General features: G+C 36.2%; 1 protein-coding gene across 12 annotated transcripts in view; it reads left to right on the top strand.

Annotated features, from left to right (window-relative positions):
• PTPN13 (protein tyrosine phosphatase non-receptor type 13) overlaps positions 1–15,853 on the top strand; it is a 234,878-nt gene that overhangs the window by 55,898 nt on the left and 163,127 nt on the right. For 11 of the 12 annotated variants that reach the window (XR_003795550.1, XM_029234945.1, XM_029234946.1 and 8 more), the window contains exon 2: positions 2,025–2,144. The exons of the other annotated variant lie outside the window; for it this stretch is intronic. Coding sequence is in view for 10 of the 11 variants with exons in the window: in XM_029234945.1 (XP_029090778.1) it covers positions 2,030–2,144 (115 nt within the window). In the remaining variant the exon portion in view is untranslated. The remainder of the gene's footprint in view (positions 1–2,024; positions 2,145–15,853) is intronic. 12 annotated transcript variants of the gene reach the window in all.

Below are 15,853 nucleotides of genomic sequence, written 5' to 3'. Positions count from 1 at the left end.
TCTCATTCATATTACTTCGGAAATTTGCTACAGAGTAGTCTTTCTCACAAATCACTTTGGTATCTGATTGCTAATAGTATCTTCTGTTAAAACTTCCAGTTTAACATAGTGTTTTGTGTAGATTACTCAGATATCTTTCAGAAAGGAGTGAAGCTTCTATTTTTTTTTTAATTTAATAACTGGGCTATTACAGTGTTATCATATAATAAAGTACATGAGAAACTTAGAGAGTTGGGGGAGCGGTCTGAATAATAATCTCTTCTTGTACAAGCTAAATAAAAACCCCTTTGGCTTTTTCAAAGCAATATCTTATATCTTCCCTTTTAACTACCACATTCTGCATTTAAGTAGACACCCCTCAAGGCAGACTCTAAGAATAAAATGCTATAGTAAACATTTGAAAAGGAAAGTAACAGGACAAGCCTGGCCTCATTTGTAGAGCTGTAGTTGCTTTTTTTTTCCATCTGTGTTAAAGTACCACAAATGTAAATTAAAAGAAAATATTAGCTTTTCTTTTAATTAAATATTGTTAGCTGACTAAACAAAGTCGACTTTTATCTGAAGGAGATGTTTTTATAGGTTAATTTTAAAATTTAATGAAGGATATAATTACAGAAAATAAGTATTTATTATTTTCTTCCCCTTCTAGTTTCTTTTCCAAACCCACTGCTTCTGCCTATCAATAGATATACATTATTCTTAAATTAGTTTGGTTAGTGTAAAAATCTTAGTAATCACTACAAAGAGCAACTTTCTTTTCAAGGAGGGTCAACTTAGTAAAATTTATATAAGAGGATTTTGACTAGCTGCATTTCCCTCTTCCAAAATGTAAATAGGATTATTGAGCCCCATAGAAAATTTTAATTTATCAATATATCACCTACTTAATTGAATGCTTTAAAAAAAAAAAAAACTGACCCTACAGAAATGTCACCACAGAGGCACCTTTCTGACTTTTTATTTTTTATTATTATTATTTTTTAAAAATAAATTTATTTATTTTTAGCTGCGTTGGGTCTTTGTTGCTGCACGCGGGCTTTCTCTAGTTGCGGGGGTGGGGCGGAGGCTACTCTTCGTTGCGGCGTGCAGGCTTCTCATTGCGGTGGCTTCTCTTGTTGTGGAGCACGAGCTCTAGGGCGTGCAGGCTTCAGTAGTTTTGGCACACGGGCTCTGTAGTTGTGGCTTGCAGGCTTAGTTGCTCTGCGGCATGTGCGATCTTCCCGGACCAGGGCTGGAACCCGTGTCCCCCGCATTGGCAGGTGGATTCTTAACCACTGCGCCACCAGGGAAGTACCCTGACTTTTTATTAATTCAACTTCAATAACGTCTTAGATTACAAAGCATATTTACATGCATAACATCTTTCTTTGTCATAGCCACCTCAAAATGGCATTATTGTTACTATTATTATTATTCCTGTGTCACAGATGGGAAATTGAAGTTTAGAGGTAAAATGACTTTCCCAGGGGCAAATGGTAAGTTGGCAGCAAAGCTGGGTCTAGAAATAGTTAATTTCATTCAGTGCAAAATTTATAGTTATAGTGTATATATTAGAAATGTAGAAATGAATTAGTGAATGGAAAAAATGTGTTCCATCTTATTCCCAACTTCTTCCACCATGGCTGTAGGGTCTCCTCTCTATTCTTTTTACCTAGGATGAATAGCATGAAACCTGGAACTTCAGTCTGGCTGCTTTGATTTAATTACCTGCACTTTGGTGTCTCTGGTACCCTGAGGTCTCTGTCTTCTCCCATGAAGTAGTCACCACCACTATGGCTATTCTCCAGTTCTATCTCTGAAGTTGACCCTATTGGGCTAGGGCAAGTGGTTGTTTTGAGAGTTCTTTAACTCCTTTACCTTCTGTGACTTTAAGCTGTAGGACTATATTATATTTACATTGAAGGCCATATTGAGAACTCAGGTGGACAGGGACCTCATAGTCTCATTACTGATGCAGAACTTTCACTACTGCAAGTGCAGTAAAGTGGCTGATGTGTAGACCATCTGTTACCCTTGTTTCCTAGGTAATATGCATGTGACACTAGCTGAGGCCCTGGAGGTTCGGGGTGGACCACTGCAGGAGGAAGAGCTATGGGCTGTATTAAATCAAAGTGCCGAAAGTCTTCAAGAATTATTCAGAAAAGGTAAGGCCTTTTGCGTGTGTGTGGGGAGGTGGGGGTAGCTGAAAAGCAGCTAGGGTGGCAGACTATAGAAAGGAATGCTTTCTCTTATCTCTCTTAGGGCTGAAAAAGCTCTGATCTTGTCTGCCTTCATTGGAACATCTTCTGTGTGTCTAATATTGTGCTAGGCACTGAAAATATAATGGTGATCAAAAGCAAAAACGTTCCCTGTCTTTCTGGAGCTTACAGTCCAGCGTGGAAGATAGCTATTAATAAAAGATTTATGTAAACAAATGTAAAAAATGCAATCATGACAAGGGCTACCAGGGAGGGGAATCAGTTGACTGTGAGAACCCATAGTAGGAGGATTTGATCTGGTGAAGAGGATGGAAACAAAGTCTTCCCTGTCTAAATCTCCCCTGAGCTAAGACCTGAAAAAGAAGAGAAGTTAACCAGGTAAGAGCGAGGGAAAAACATTCCTGGCGGAGAGAATTATATGCACATCCCTGGGATAATGCAAACTGAATAACTAGTTTGATGCTTCCCTGCAAAGGTGGTTACGTGGTCCAAATGGTTGTGTAGCATTTTGGAGCTAGAAAAGTTAGAGAATCAGTCACCCTTTGGTTGTCTAAAAACATTTGCTATCATGCTGAAAAGCTCCACATGAAGATGGTGTTTGCTATTCACACCACATGTCCAACACCTATTTAGCGTAGTAAAGAAACCATGCTTCATCTAAAGGAATAATTAAACTTTAAAATTGATTTGAATTAATTAATCAAGCACAATAAGCATGACAGAAATAGGGGAGGATTTGAGGGTAGTAAGAGTTCTCAAAGTGGGTCCCTCAGGCTTCCCTGGTGGCGCAGTGGTTGAGAGTCCGCCTGCTGATGCAGGGGACGCGGGTTCATGCCCCGGTCCGGGAAGATCCCACATGCTGCCGCGGAGCGGCTGGGCCTGTGAGCCATGGCCGCTGAGCCTGCACGTCCGGAGCCTGTGCTCCACAATGGAAGAGACCACTACAGTGAGAGGCCCGTGTACCGCAAAAAAAAGAAAAAAAAAAAAAAAGTGGGTCCCTGGATGAGAAGCACCAGTATCACCTAAAACCTTGTTAGAAATGCAGACACTTAGGCCCACCCTAGACCCACTGAATAAGAAACCCTAGGAGTAGAGCAGCAATTTGTGTTTTAGCAAGTCTTTAAGGATATTCTGATGCATTTTAAAGTTTGAGAACCATTATACAATTGAATTGCTGAAGACCAGGAGCCATGGGAACCTTTTGGAAGGTGTAGAGGTGACCACTGATTAAGCAAAGTCTAGAGCACAGGGGAAAAGTGGGAATAGATGGTAGTGTTTTGGTGCTGCTGCTGTTTTCTAATCCAGAGGGAGAAACCTAGATATTTGAAGATCTTTGATTAGAGTTAGGATTAATTTAAAGAAAACTTACTCATTTTATCTAATGCCACTTAACTAAAATCTAGTTATTTTAAGTAGACCTTGTTGTTTTGTTTGCTTCATTTTAATTTTTAAGAGAATTTTCAGAAAGTATAGGTACTCTGGAGTACAGAGCAGGTAACCATGCTGCAGAGGTGTTGTTGAAGGAAGGATATGTTGGTGGCATTATTACTCAGTTAATTAACAACAGTCTATTTAAAAAGCATCTCCTTCTTGTGAGGTGTTGTGTGGAAGATGCCAGTAAGTAGAAGGTGTCACAGTTGCTTGCCCTTAAGGGATACACTCAGATCAGTCAGATACATATGAAAAGTTTACTACTTCAAAACAGTGTGCCAGGTGTGTGAGAGAAACAGTAAGTGCTAGGGATGTTCAGAGGAGGGAGAGATAATACCTTTTTTCATTATGCTAGTAGCGAAATCACTGCCCTGGCCATGACTCATAGAATATAAAGTGTTTCGCACACTGTGAGTACCTAAGTGTTTTCCTTCTTTCAAATTTTGTAATGTTAGCAGAGATCGAATGTCTGAATGTTAAGTCCCTATCATTGAGATGGAATTATTGCATAACATATTGGCACATTACAATAAAGAGATTTCCTGGATGTGTTCATAAAATTAATTGTGAGGCAGGTATATCTTAAACACTGTCCAGTGGGAGCTGGTTACTATAGACCTTCAGTCCAGTTCACAGCCTAACATCAGTAATATAGAGAGATTGAATTTGGCTTCTTTGGCAGTTGAGATTACCAACTATCGTGATTGCCAATTGGAAATTTCTATTTATTTGGAGGAAACTCAGGCTTATTTTATTTAGTTTACCTAAAATCTATGGTTTTTCATTCCTTTTATTTGATAGCACAATGTCTTTTTGCCACAAGTTCTTCTCCTATTTTAACAAACTGAAATAAAATAACTATTTTGTTTGCTTATTTTGTGGATGAAAGGTGTTGGTCTTTGTTCTCTAGTACATACCCTTATGAATAACACTAGTAGTGTTATGGGGAAAACAGCAGGTAAAATACAGTGATTTTCTTTGTCTTTCTGTGTCTGTTACAAAAATCTTTTAGTTCTTATGGATTTTTTTTTTCCCTTATCTTCTTGAACTTGTATGTTGTTCCTGTGTCTTTTTCAGTGCAAATTGACTTTCCTATAAATAGAAGGCTGGAAGTAAGCATTTCTACTAGGGGATTATTGAGCACAGATCAAGAAAATTATCTATTTTTTCATCTTTTTGAGCCTCCTAGTAATTTAAGTCCTTTTTAAAGACAAAATTGTTGTGGTTAGTATTCATAGAATAATGATACCTAAGCATGACCTTGTTGAAAGACATCATTTTCAAATGAATTTCTCTTCAGAGAAGAAGAAAAGTAAAAGTTTAAAAAAATATGTTTCCAAACATTTAGATGATGGTGATGATGATACGTCGTTCTCCTTTTGTTATAAGTTCCTTAGTGTTACTGTCTTGTGAATATTAAAACACGATTGGTGTGATTACTTTTTAGAATTTTTGAGATTTCTGTTGTGGTCTTGCACATGGTTTAGTTTTGTAATATTCTGTGGGAATTTGAAAAGAATGTTTTTTTTTCTATTTCTAAGGTATAACTTAAGCTTGTTAATGTTTGTGCTTTTAATTTTTTTTCTATATCCTTATTATTTTGTATACTTGCTATGTCAGATTCTTAGGAAGAGTTTAAATTTTTTACTATAATGATGTCTTTGTCTGTCTTCTTACTACTGTCATGTGTTTGTGCTATTTTATGATATGGCTAATGACTAATTTAAATGGACTGGATCTTCTATTACTATAAAGTAAGCCCTTCCCCCCACTTTTTACTACTCATTGCCTTAAATTCTGTCCCCCTGCTCTTAATATTGCCACCTCTGCTCCCTTGCCATTTACCTAGTATATTTTTTATCCTTCCTTAATTTTCAAATCATCTGTATTGTAATTTAGATATCTCTTTTAAATAATAGATAGCTGGATTTTACTTTTTTGCCTCACTAAGGAGATGGATATTCTTTAATTAGGGAATTAAACGTGGCCACTGAAATAAAAGTTCTGGAGGAATTTCATTAAGGGTCCTCTCGTATCATGACTTCTAACTATATGTTTCTCAGTTCCTCTTATTAACTGATTGGGAAAGCGTAGCTGATGTCCAAAAATGTATACACACTTAAGATTTTAGCTTTTACATCGTGGATGAACTCATGCAGGGGCTCAGTGGTCCTGGATAATAAAAAAACAATGCTATTCTCACGTGCATTCTGGATAATCTTCAGAAATGAAATTATTGCTGCCTTGGAAAATTTAGCTTACAATTATATTAGTTGCCCAAAACAGTGATTTCTTTTTTTAAGTTATGAAACTGTTGCTCTTGGCAGAAAACAGATCTTTTGACTCTGTGGGATTTTAAGGTATTAGAATGGTTGATTGGTTGTTGCTAAAATTGCCCCTTCATAACTAATCAGAGGAAAAGACCCAATCTTCCTTACTTAGGTAAGGATATAAATTCCATAAAAATCCCTTTATGTATACTCATTTCTGATTCCCTGTTTAATAAATAAAGTAATAGTTAATGAAATTAGTAAATTAAACAGTTAAAAAAATAATAGAATAAAGCATTTTGATAAATAGAAGTGCTAAAAAACAATCAAGATTCATTGTCAAAATAAAAACATTCAAAGAGTTACTAGCAAGTGGCCTTGGAAAATTGAGAAGACGTTGCATTTCTTAATGTTTTTGGAAAACAGATTCGTATAAGGTTGCAGAGAGCAGGGCATATAGAATCTGTATTTTATTATAAACACTTGCTTATTATATGCATGAGTGAAAAAAGCAAATTACTACAGATAGCTGGGTAAATATCAAATAAACTTCTCTGCTCTTCCCTCCTTGAAAAGTGTTTAAAAATTAGAATTTGTAGGTACCTGTTTAAGAAAACAATCTTATTAGAGAATGAATGATCTATTATTTTAATCAGCAAAATTGAGTGAAAGAGTAAGTTCTTTTTTTGTTTTGTAGAATTGCTTTCATTGAATAAATACTTTCAGGGAAATTCCCTTGCTACTGAAAGGAAAATATATATAAGAAATATATAACCTCAGAACCCCACACACATATATGTTTTCATTTATGGAATCAAAGTCCTCGAGCTGGAAAGATCTTAATCCATTTCACCGAACTAATCATTTTTAGAGATAAGGAAACAAGGCCCAACTTAAGTGACTTATAAGAATTAATGTTAGCAGAGCAGAAATAATATAACTTTTTAAAGTCATGAGCAGTACCTTTTTAGAGCTATAGAATCACTTTATATATACAGGACAATAAAGTTTTAAAATTGATTGCTCTCCTATGAGCATAGCAACAAGATGTTTAAAAAACCAGTATCAGGTGACGAAAGTGACATTGCTTCAGATTCTACACATATTAAGAGTAATAAGGGAAAATTGTGAACAAAGTTCTTGAAAAAATTCAACCATTTACATGGACACTTTAAAAGACACAAACTACCAAAGCTCATTCAAGAAAAAGAAGATTACCTAAATGGCCCTATATCTACTAAGATGATTGAATATATATTTTTTAATGTGCCACAAAGAAAACTTCAGGCCCATATTGTTTCACTAGGGAATTTTGAAATTTTAAGGAAGAAATAATAACAATACTATACCAAACATTTGAAGAAAATTGAAGAGGAGGAAATATTTCCCAACTCTTTCGGTGAAGCTAAAATTACTGTAATATTAAAACCAGACAAAGACACTAGAGAAGATAAAACAATAAATCAATATACTTTATGCACATAGATGCAAAAATTCTTAACAAAATTTTAACAAATCGAGTCTAACAGTATATAAAAATTATAATACATCATGATCAAGTAGACCTCAGGAATACAAGATTGGTTTAACATTAGAAATCAATCATTATAATTCACCGTATTTACATGATTTGCAAATATTTTTCTCCCACCTGTGACTTCTCCTAATAATGTGTTAAGAGCAGTAGATGTTTTAAACTCTGATGAAGACTACTTTATCATTTTTTCTTTTATAAATCATGCATTCAATATCATATCTAAGAAATCTTTGTAGCTCAGGGTTACAATGATTGTCTCCTATGCTTTCTTCTAGAACTTTTACACATTTAAGGAATCAATTTTTTTTTCAGCATCTACTGAAATGAACATATAGTTTTGCTTATTTAGTATGTAATAGAAAAATAAAGAAATAAAGAAGTAAAAGCAAAAATAAACAAATGGGGCCTAATCAAATAATTATAAGCTTTTGCACAGCAAAGGAAACCATAAACAAAATGAAAAGACAACCTGCAGACTGAGAGAAAATATTTGCAAAAGATGTGACCAACAAGGGCTTAATTTCCAAAATATACAAACAGCTTATACAGCTCAATATCAAAAAAAAGACAACCCAATCAAAAAATGGGCAGAAGACCTAAATAGACATTTCTCCAAAGAAGACATACAGATAGCCAATAGACACATGAAAAGATGCTCAACATTGCTAATTATTAGAGAAATGCAAATCAAAACTACAATGAGGTACCACCTCACACCGGTCAGAATGACCATCATCAAAAACTCTGTAAATAACAAATGCTGGAAAGGGTGTGGAGAGCAGGGAAACCTCTACACTGTTGGTGGGAATGTAAATTGGTACAGTCACTATGGAAAACAGTATGGAGGTTCCTTAAAAAACTAAAAAGAGAGTTGTTATATGATCCAGCAACCCTACTCCTAAGCATGTGTCTGGAGAAAACTCTAATTCAAAAAGATACATGCACTCCAATGTTCGTTGCAGCATTATTTACAATAGCCAAGACATGGAAGCAACCTAAATGTCCTTGGACAGAGTAATGGATAAAGAAGATGTGGTACATATAAACAATGGAATATTACTCAGCTATAAAAAAGAATGAAATAATGCCATTTGCAGCTACATGGATGGACCTAGAGATTATCATACTAAGTGAAGTAAGTCAGAAAAAGAAAGACAAATACCATATGATATCACTTATATGTGGAATCTAAAATATGACACAAACCTATCTACAAAACAGAACAGACTCACAGACATAGAGAACAGACTTGTAGTTGCCAAAGGGGAGGGTTGGATGGGGAGTTTGGGACTAGCAGATGCCAACTATTATATATAGGATGGATAAACAAGGTCCTACTGTATAGCACAGGGAACTGTCTTGTAATAAACCATATATATATGGTATGTGGTACCCCAGAAACTAACATAACATTGTAAATCAACTATACTTCGTTAAAAAATAAATAAAATAAAATACAATAAATTTAAAATTCAGTTCCTCACTTATCTTAGCCACATTTCAAGTTCTTTCTTAAAAGCCATATGTGGCTAGTGGCTACTAAAATGTTCAGTTAGAATTTACTGTCCTAAACTGTGGTTCAAGAAAAACATCAGTTTTGGATGAAAAATACATATTCAGTGTATTTACCATCAACAAACCCTTATTCAGGAAATTACTGAAAGATGTATTTCTGGAAGAAGGAAATTTAACTCAGAAGGAAGAAGAAACCTTCAAAAAGGAATGAAAGCAAAAGAATTAGTCATCTTGATGGTAAATCTAAATAAGCATTGGCTGTATAAAATATTGATAATAATGATGTCAAATTTAAAATTATAAATAAAATAATAAGACTTAGACTGGGATAGATGACAGGAGTAAAACAATTTAAGGGTTTGATTCTATTCATGAGAATGGTAGGTTTCTTGACTTTAGAATTTGCGTAGTCAAATATCCTTAAAGTTTGTAATAGTAATTACAAAACAAAAAGAGAGAAAATGTAAAACTTCCAATCTGGTGGAACCAAAGGAGAGTAAGTAACTCAATGCATGAAAAAGGAGACAAAGCACTGAACTTCAAATTGACTTACTGGTTGTTTTGTTTTGTTTTAAGCCTTTATAAGAAATATGGAAAGTTTTTGTGGATTAAAAGCTTTTGAGTAAATCTTTGTATAGTCTATGCAGCTTTTAAAGACCAAATCCTAACTAGTCTCTTTATATTAATTCCTAATTATTTACAATAGTAATTTTTCTGATTAACAGGGTGTATTAGTTGTCTTTGACATGCTACATCTTGCCCTGCCTACATAAGGCCGGAATTAACAGGTCCTTCAAGTTAAATGTGTTTGAGCCAGGTAAAGTTACCCCATATGTTCCCTGGAAACAAACTATAAAACATGAAATTAATTTAATGTCTAACATTCTTAAAATGAATAATGTGGGTTGTTTAACAAGTGTATGAAGCACTTGTAGTAAACCACCCCTCCCCTACAACTATTGTCTACCGTGTTTTTTGTTTTTGTTTTTGTTTTTGTTTTTGTTTTTGCGGTACCCGGGCCTCTCACTGCTGTGGCCTCTCCCGTTGCGGAGCACAGGCTCCGGACGCGCAGGCTCAGCGGCCATGGCTCATGGGCCCAGCTGCTCCGCGGCATGTGGGATCTTCCCGGACCGGGGCATGAACCCGTGTCCCCTGCATCGGCAGGCAGACTCTCAACCACCGCGCCACCAGGGAAGCCCTGTCTACCGTGTTTTGATGTGAAATTCTTTTGGCTCTAGATGTGACAAATAGGCCATTTTATAAATTTAAAGATTCATACGTTTAGAGGGGAAAGTAGCTACAGGTCATGCTCTCTAGCCCCATCTTTGCTGACAAATGTAATTTTACTGTATTTATTGTTTTAATTAAAACAGGAATTTTTAAAAATGAGATATATATAGTAAAGAGCATTATTAATTGTACTGCCTGATAAATTTTATAAATGTACACACTCATATAACCACTGCCTAGATCATTTCTAACACCCGGGAAGGCTTCTCTCCTGCTTCCTCCTAATCAATTCTTGGTTACCAAGAATAATCATTATTATGAGATATCACATAAATAAGTTTTTAAACAATCTTTAAACATCGTATAAATAGAATCATACAATGTGAACTCTTTTGTGTCTGACTTCTTTTTTTTTCCTGCGGTACGCGGGCCTCTCACTGTTGTGGCCTCTCCCGCTGCGGAGCACAGGCTCCGGACACGTAGGCCCAGCGGCCATGGCTCACGGGCCCAGCCGCTCCGCGGCATGTGGGATCCTCCCGGACCGGGGCACGACCCTGTGTACCCTGCATCGGCAGGTGGACTCGCAACCACTGCGCCACCAGGGAAGCCCTGTCTGACTTCTTTTATTCAACATTCTGACCGAGATTTTTCCATATTATGTAACTCAGCTTTTTAAAGAAAACGTTTTGCAATTCTCATGTTTCTTTTCTCAAATGTAGAAATTAGAAGGGGGCTTTATGCTTTGTATCATTTAGTAACAAGTTAAGATTTTTCTTGGGGTGATGTGTGTCAGTCATGGTTAACATTTTTACAAGAAATATATCGTTATATTTCTTTTTGAAAAATAGAATAGTTTACCATTCAAATAAGCCCCCTCCCTCCTTTTCCCTTTGAGAAGGAAAATTTCTTTAAAATGTAAAATAGGAGGATGGTAATCTGAAGAGCAGCAGAGAATAGCATTAGTGAGCACAAAAATGTTTTTCATAAGCAGCTACAGATCATGGTTATGTGGAAGCATGTCATCATAAATCAAGCCATTTTCTTTCTGGAATACTATTTCCTTCCTCTGCAAACTGAAAATATACACTAATCTTCATTGACCTTTGCATCTAGTTCCTCAAAAATGAAATAAATGACAGTTACCCTTGATATTATTGGTTTTTCAGTCTTTGTATAAATTCCAGGTCCTTCAAAGTGAAGAGAAGTTGGTGAGTTCACTTTTAAAATTTTGTGTTCTTTTTTTCCCCAGCTTTATGCAGGTAGCAAGGGTGGAAGAAGATCTCCTTTAACCTGAAACTTTTCTGTACTGGGGCGGGGGGAAACCCCAAACCCGCTGCTTTATAAAGGGCCTTTACTATGAAAGTTATTTCTATTGCTAATTACCTCAGTTATAATTTATTTTGTCTGGCAAACTATAATGTGGCAGTTGTGTGATCTACAGGGGCTGTCATGAAGTTGTTAGGTGGCAACAGAAATGCCAGTGCTTTAAGAAGCTTAGCACTTGGTTCCAAGATTGCTTAGGCAAAATTGTTAAACTAGCAATAAAATCAAGTTTTTAAATAGACTTTACCATTCAAGATTAACATTTTTGCAACTGCTTGAATGGAATGCTCAGATAAGATATGATTTGTGCATTTTAAGAAAGAAACCACCTTCAAGCAAATTTGTCTATTGGAAGTCTACAGCCTAAAATATGATAGACGTAAGAAACAGTTTTGCTCTCAAAGTTTAGGCCCTCCTTGGGGAAATAAAAAATTGGTATTAATCCCAGGATGTTTTCCACATACTGGTTGTATGCTTAATACCACATTGACATATCAGGGTAGAAGAGATCAAAGGTGCTCACCTCAAAGTTTGAAGAGATACAATGTAGATATTCATTGGATTTAAGAAAGTGTCAGAAAAGAAGCAAAGTGCATTGGAAGTTCATTTGCAGTTTGCTTTCCTTTGGGAACAAGATAGAAAAAAATACCAAATAAAGATAATTTTATCAGCTGCATGAGGGAATTCATTTCTAAATGCACAGTCAGTGATATCCTCAGTTTGGTGCCATTTATTCAGCTTCCCTCTTATAGAGAAGAGCTGTTTAGGTCTCCCTTCTAGTCTAAAATTATTTCTGGTAGTCATTCTGCCTTTCTAATACAAAATGACTTTATTATAATTTGATAAAATAGTTTCTTGTAACACTTTCTGGCTTACCATATCTCTTATTAAATGCCTCATTCATGGCTTTATAAAGTGAAAAAAATTTTTTGAGCTTTAAGGAAGGATTTAAAGCCATACATATTCCATCTCATGATATCCTTGGTATTAGTTAATTGACATAGAGATGGAGCAAGTACAAGGTCAAGACGCAACTTAATTGAGCTATGATACTATTTTATTGCCCCTGATAAGGGCATTGGTTCCTGTTTGTGTGTTGGGTAGATTGGTGTGCCCATCTGAATCCCCAGGAAGCTTTTTTTTTTAATATGCAATTTGATAAGTCTTTAATTAATTAATTTAATTAATTTGGCTGTGCTGAGTCTTCATTGCTGCACTTTGTTGTGGTGTGAGGGCTTCTCATCGTGGTGGCTTCTCTTGTTGCGGAGCATGGGCTCTAGGTGTGGGCTTCAGTAGTTGCAGCATGCAGGCCCCAGAGTGTGCGGGCTTCAGTAGTTGCAGCACGTGGGCTCAGTAGTTGCGGCACATGGGCTTAGTTGCCCCGTGGTATGTGGGATCTTCCCGGACCAGAGATCAAGCCCGTGTCCCCTGCATTGGCAGGCGGATTCTTAACCACTGAACCACCAGGGAAGTCCCCCAGGAAGCTTTTAGAAAATACTGTATAGAATCCTGTGCCCTGTCTCCAGAATTCACACAAAAATCCTGTGAGTTAGGAGACAGGAGGACTCTGCTTTCTCAATTACCCCTAAGTCCTGAAAATCAGATGCTTTGTAATAAGTTTGTTTTCGTATTCCAGTTAAAAAAGCTGACACTTCCTTTGAATCATACTTGAAAATGTAACTACAAGTAATAAAGATTGGTGAATAAAATGAAGATCCAGTATATTCCCTCAGTGAATAATTCAGAGTTCCTGGTGTTCGAAAGTTGAAAGAAAACTTTTTCTTCATAATAGAGATTCAAAATAAAATTTTTTTGTGACCAGCAGAATATGAATTGATAAGTTATTGTCGTAGATCAGGGCAGAGGACACCTTTAAAAGGTGTGGACTGGTGGTCTAGAGTTAGCATTGTAAACAAATTCATTTTTTTCAAGTATTGCAATTACCTTATAATGGTGTTGTACTTGATCTTTAGGAAATTCATATTTCCTATTCTTAAGCCACTTATATTCTAGAAGAAATGTGTGAAAACAGAGTTACAGAAGCATTTTGTTCAGTATTTTGTCATATAATTTTGAGGTGTGCAGTTTTTATTGATGTGGGTAAAGAACATTGGTGGGAAAGGTGAACACTAAAGAAAAATCAGAGAGGAGGAACTTAATATGCTAAAGCAACAAAGTGGGCAGTTTCTTCAGAATATGATAAGAACGGAAGGAAGAAATATTTCTACAACTGTTTCTTTAATGCTGATCAGGTGGCCAAGGAGGTTTGCTGAAAAGGAGGGCAAAGGCTAAGAGACCTGCTGCCTTCTATCCATATTGTCCAGGTATTTAAACCCTATTGCTTTTAATAATCATAACCAATTTAGTTTTACTAATATAGATTACATACATATATCACTTTTGTTAAACTCAGATCTCATTAGTGTTTTGTTATGAAGATGCATGGTTTGGAATTACCTCAAGAGTCTTGCAAGTACATAACAAAACAAAACTACTAAAAGCCTAATTGATACATTAAGTCATACCAAGATTCCAGTGGTTGTGGTTTGGATAGGTGGCTTGCTTGTGTTTAGTGTTTAAAAAAAAGGAAAAGGGGCTTCCCTGGTTGCACAGTGGTTGAGTCCGCCTGCCGATGCAGGGGACACAGGTTTGTGCCCCGGTCCAGGAGGATCCCACATGCTGCGGAGCGGCTGGGCCTGTGAGCCATGGCTGCTGAGCCTGGGCGTCCAGAGCCTGTGCTGTGCTACGGAAGAGGCCACAACAGTGAGAGGTCCGCCTACCACAAAAAAAAAAAAAAAAGAAAAAGAAAAGAATGTGTGTGTTTGTGTGATTAAATGTCATCAGTAAGAGATAAAATGTCTTTTCCTATTCTAGTGAAGAAAAGCTCATATATATCAATTTACACTGATGAGTTTGCATAATTTTGTGTTATCAGAATGCTGTAAATTCTATTACAAATAAAAATTTCTAAAACTGTATGTTCTTACTATAGTTGATATGTGTACATTCAGATAATGAATATAATGACTGAAGATAATGACTAGGTACAGTAAAACCAATTTCACCTGTGTGGTTAGTTACTCAGCAAGTACAAAGTTCCTTGCTTGTAAAATTTTAAACTGATTTTTCTCAATTTGGGATCTATGCTAACTAGAAATGCCATGCAATGCAATAAATAGAACACTTATAGAAGATATATTCCCCAAGGAATTAAAGAAAAAAACAATATTTTAGGATACTTTGTATCTTAAATCATCTATTTCTAGTATGAATTTTAGGTAAGAAATGCCCCCCAAATCCCCAAAGATCTAAAATAGAGCAATTTGAGAAGTTTGTTATTCTGAAACAGTACTTGTTATGTATGGTATGTTCCTTGTCTTCCATTATGGGGGAAAAGGCTAAATAGGTGATTGAAGATGAACTTAAGTAGAGACTTTTCTTAGATATACTGTCTGCATCTGGTATCTTCAGAGTTTTATTAAATAATAATAGCTACTACTTTTGTATTGCATTTTCTGTGTGCGAGAAACATTTCTAAGTGCTTTTTGCATTAATCCCCACAGCAGCCTTGTCTATTCAGATAAGGAAATTGAGACACAGAGAGGCCAAGTAACTTATTTAAGATCGCAATGTAAGCTACAAATGTCAAACCTAGGATCTGAACCCAGGGACTCTGTTTTTAGTCCTAACCATTACACCCTACTGCCTCTCTTATTAAATGAGACTATATACTAAATTAATGATGTCAGATAATAAAAGGAATGATATGAAGCTGACAGTTTGTCTTATATATTTTTAAATCTCCTAGGGGACTTCAGAGATTTGGATGCTTAGCAAAGTCTGAGACATACTATATCAGAACATAAGTTCTTGAGGACCAAAGGCTTATAGGAGTTTATTAAATGCTGTTGAATGATTGGCTACATCAAGAAAATTTACATGATGTAAAATGTCTTTGAAGAGATGATCATTATCAATTTATATTATACAGATGTCATTTTTTATTAATGTTTTTAAATTTATTATTTTATTTTTAGCTGTGTTGGGTATTCATTGCTACGTGTGGGCTTTCTCTGGTTGCTACAAGCAGGGGCTACTTTTCGTTGTGGTGTGCGGGCTTCTCATTGTGGCTTTTCTTGTTGCAGAGCACAGGCTCTAGGCATGCGGGCTTCAGTAGTTGCAGCACACGGGCCCTAGAGCATGCGGGCTTCAGTAGTTGGGGCGCATGGGCTCAGTAGTTGCAGCGTGCGGGCTTTAGGGCACACAGGCTTCAGTAGTTGTGGCACACAGGCTCAGTAATTGTGGCTCACGGGCTGTAGAGTGCAGGCTCAGTAGTTGTGGTGCATGGG

Source organism: Monodon monoceros, unplaced genomic scaffold, assembly GCF_005190385.1.
Source record: "Monodon monoceros isolate NGI ecotype Baffin Bay Population unplaced genomic scaffold, NGI_Narwhal_1 Super_Scaffold_20, whole genome shotgun sequence".
NCBI lineage: Eukaryota > Metazoa > Chordata > Mammalia > Artiodactyla > Monodontidae > Monodon > Monodon monoceros.
Note: the sequence above shows the minus strand (reverse complement) of the source record. Positions and strands in the feature narration are given on the sequence as shown.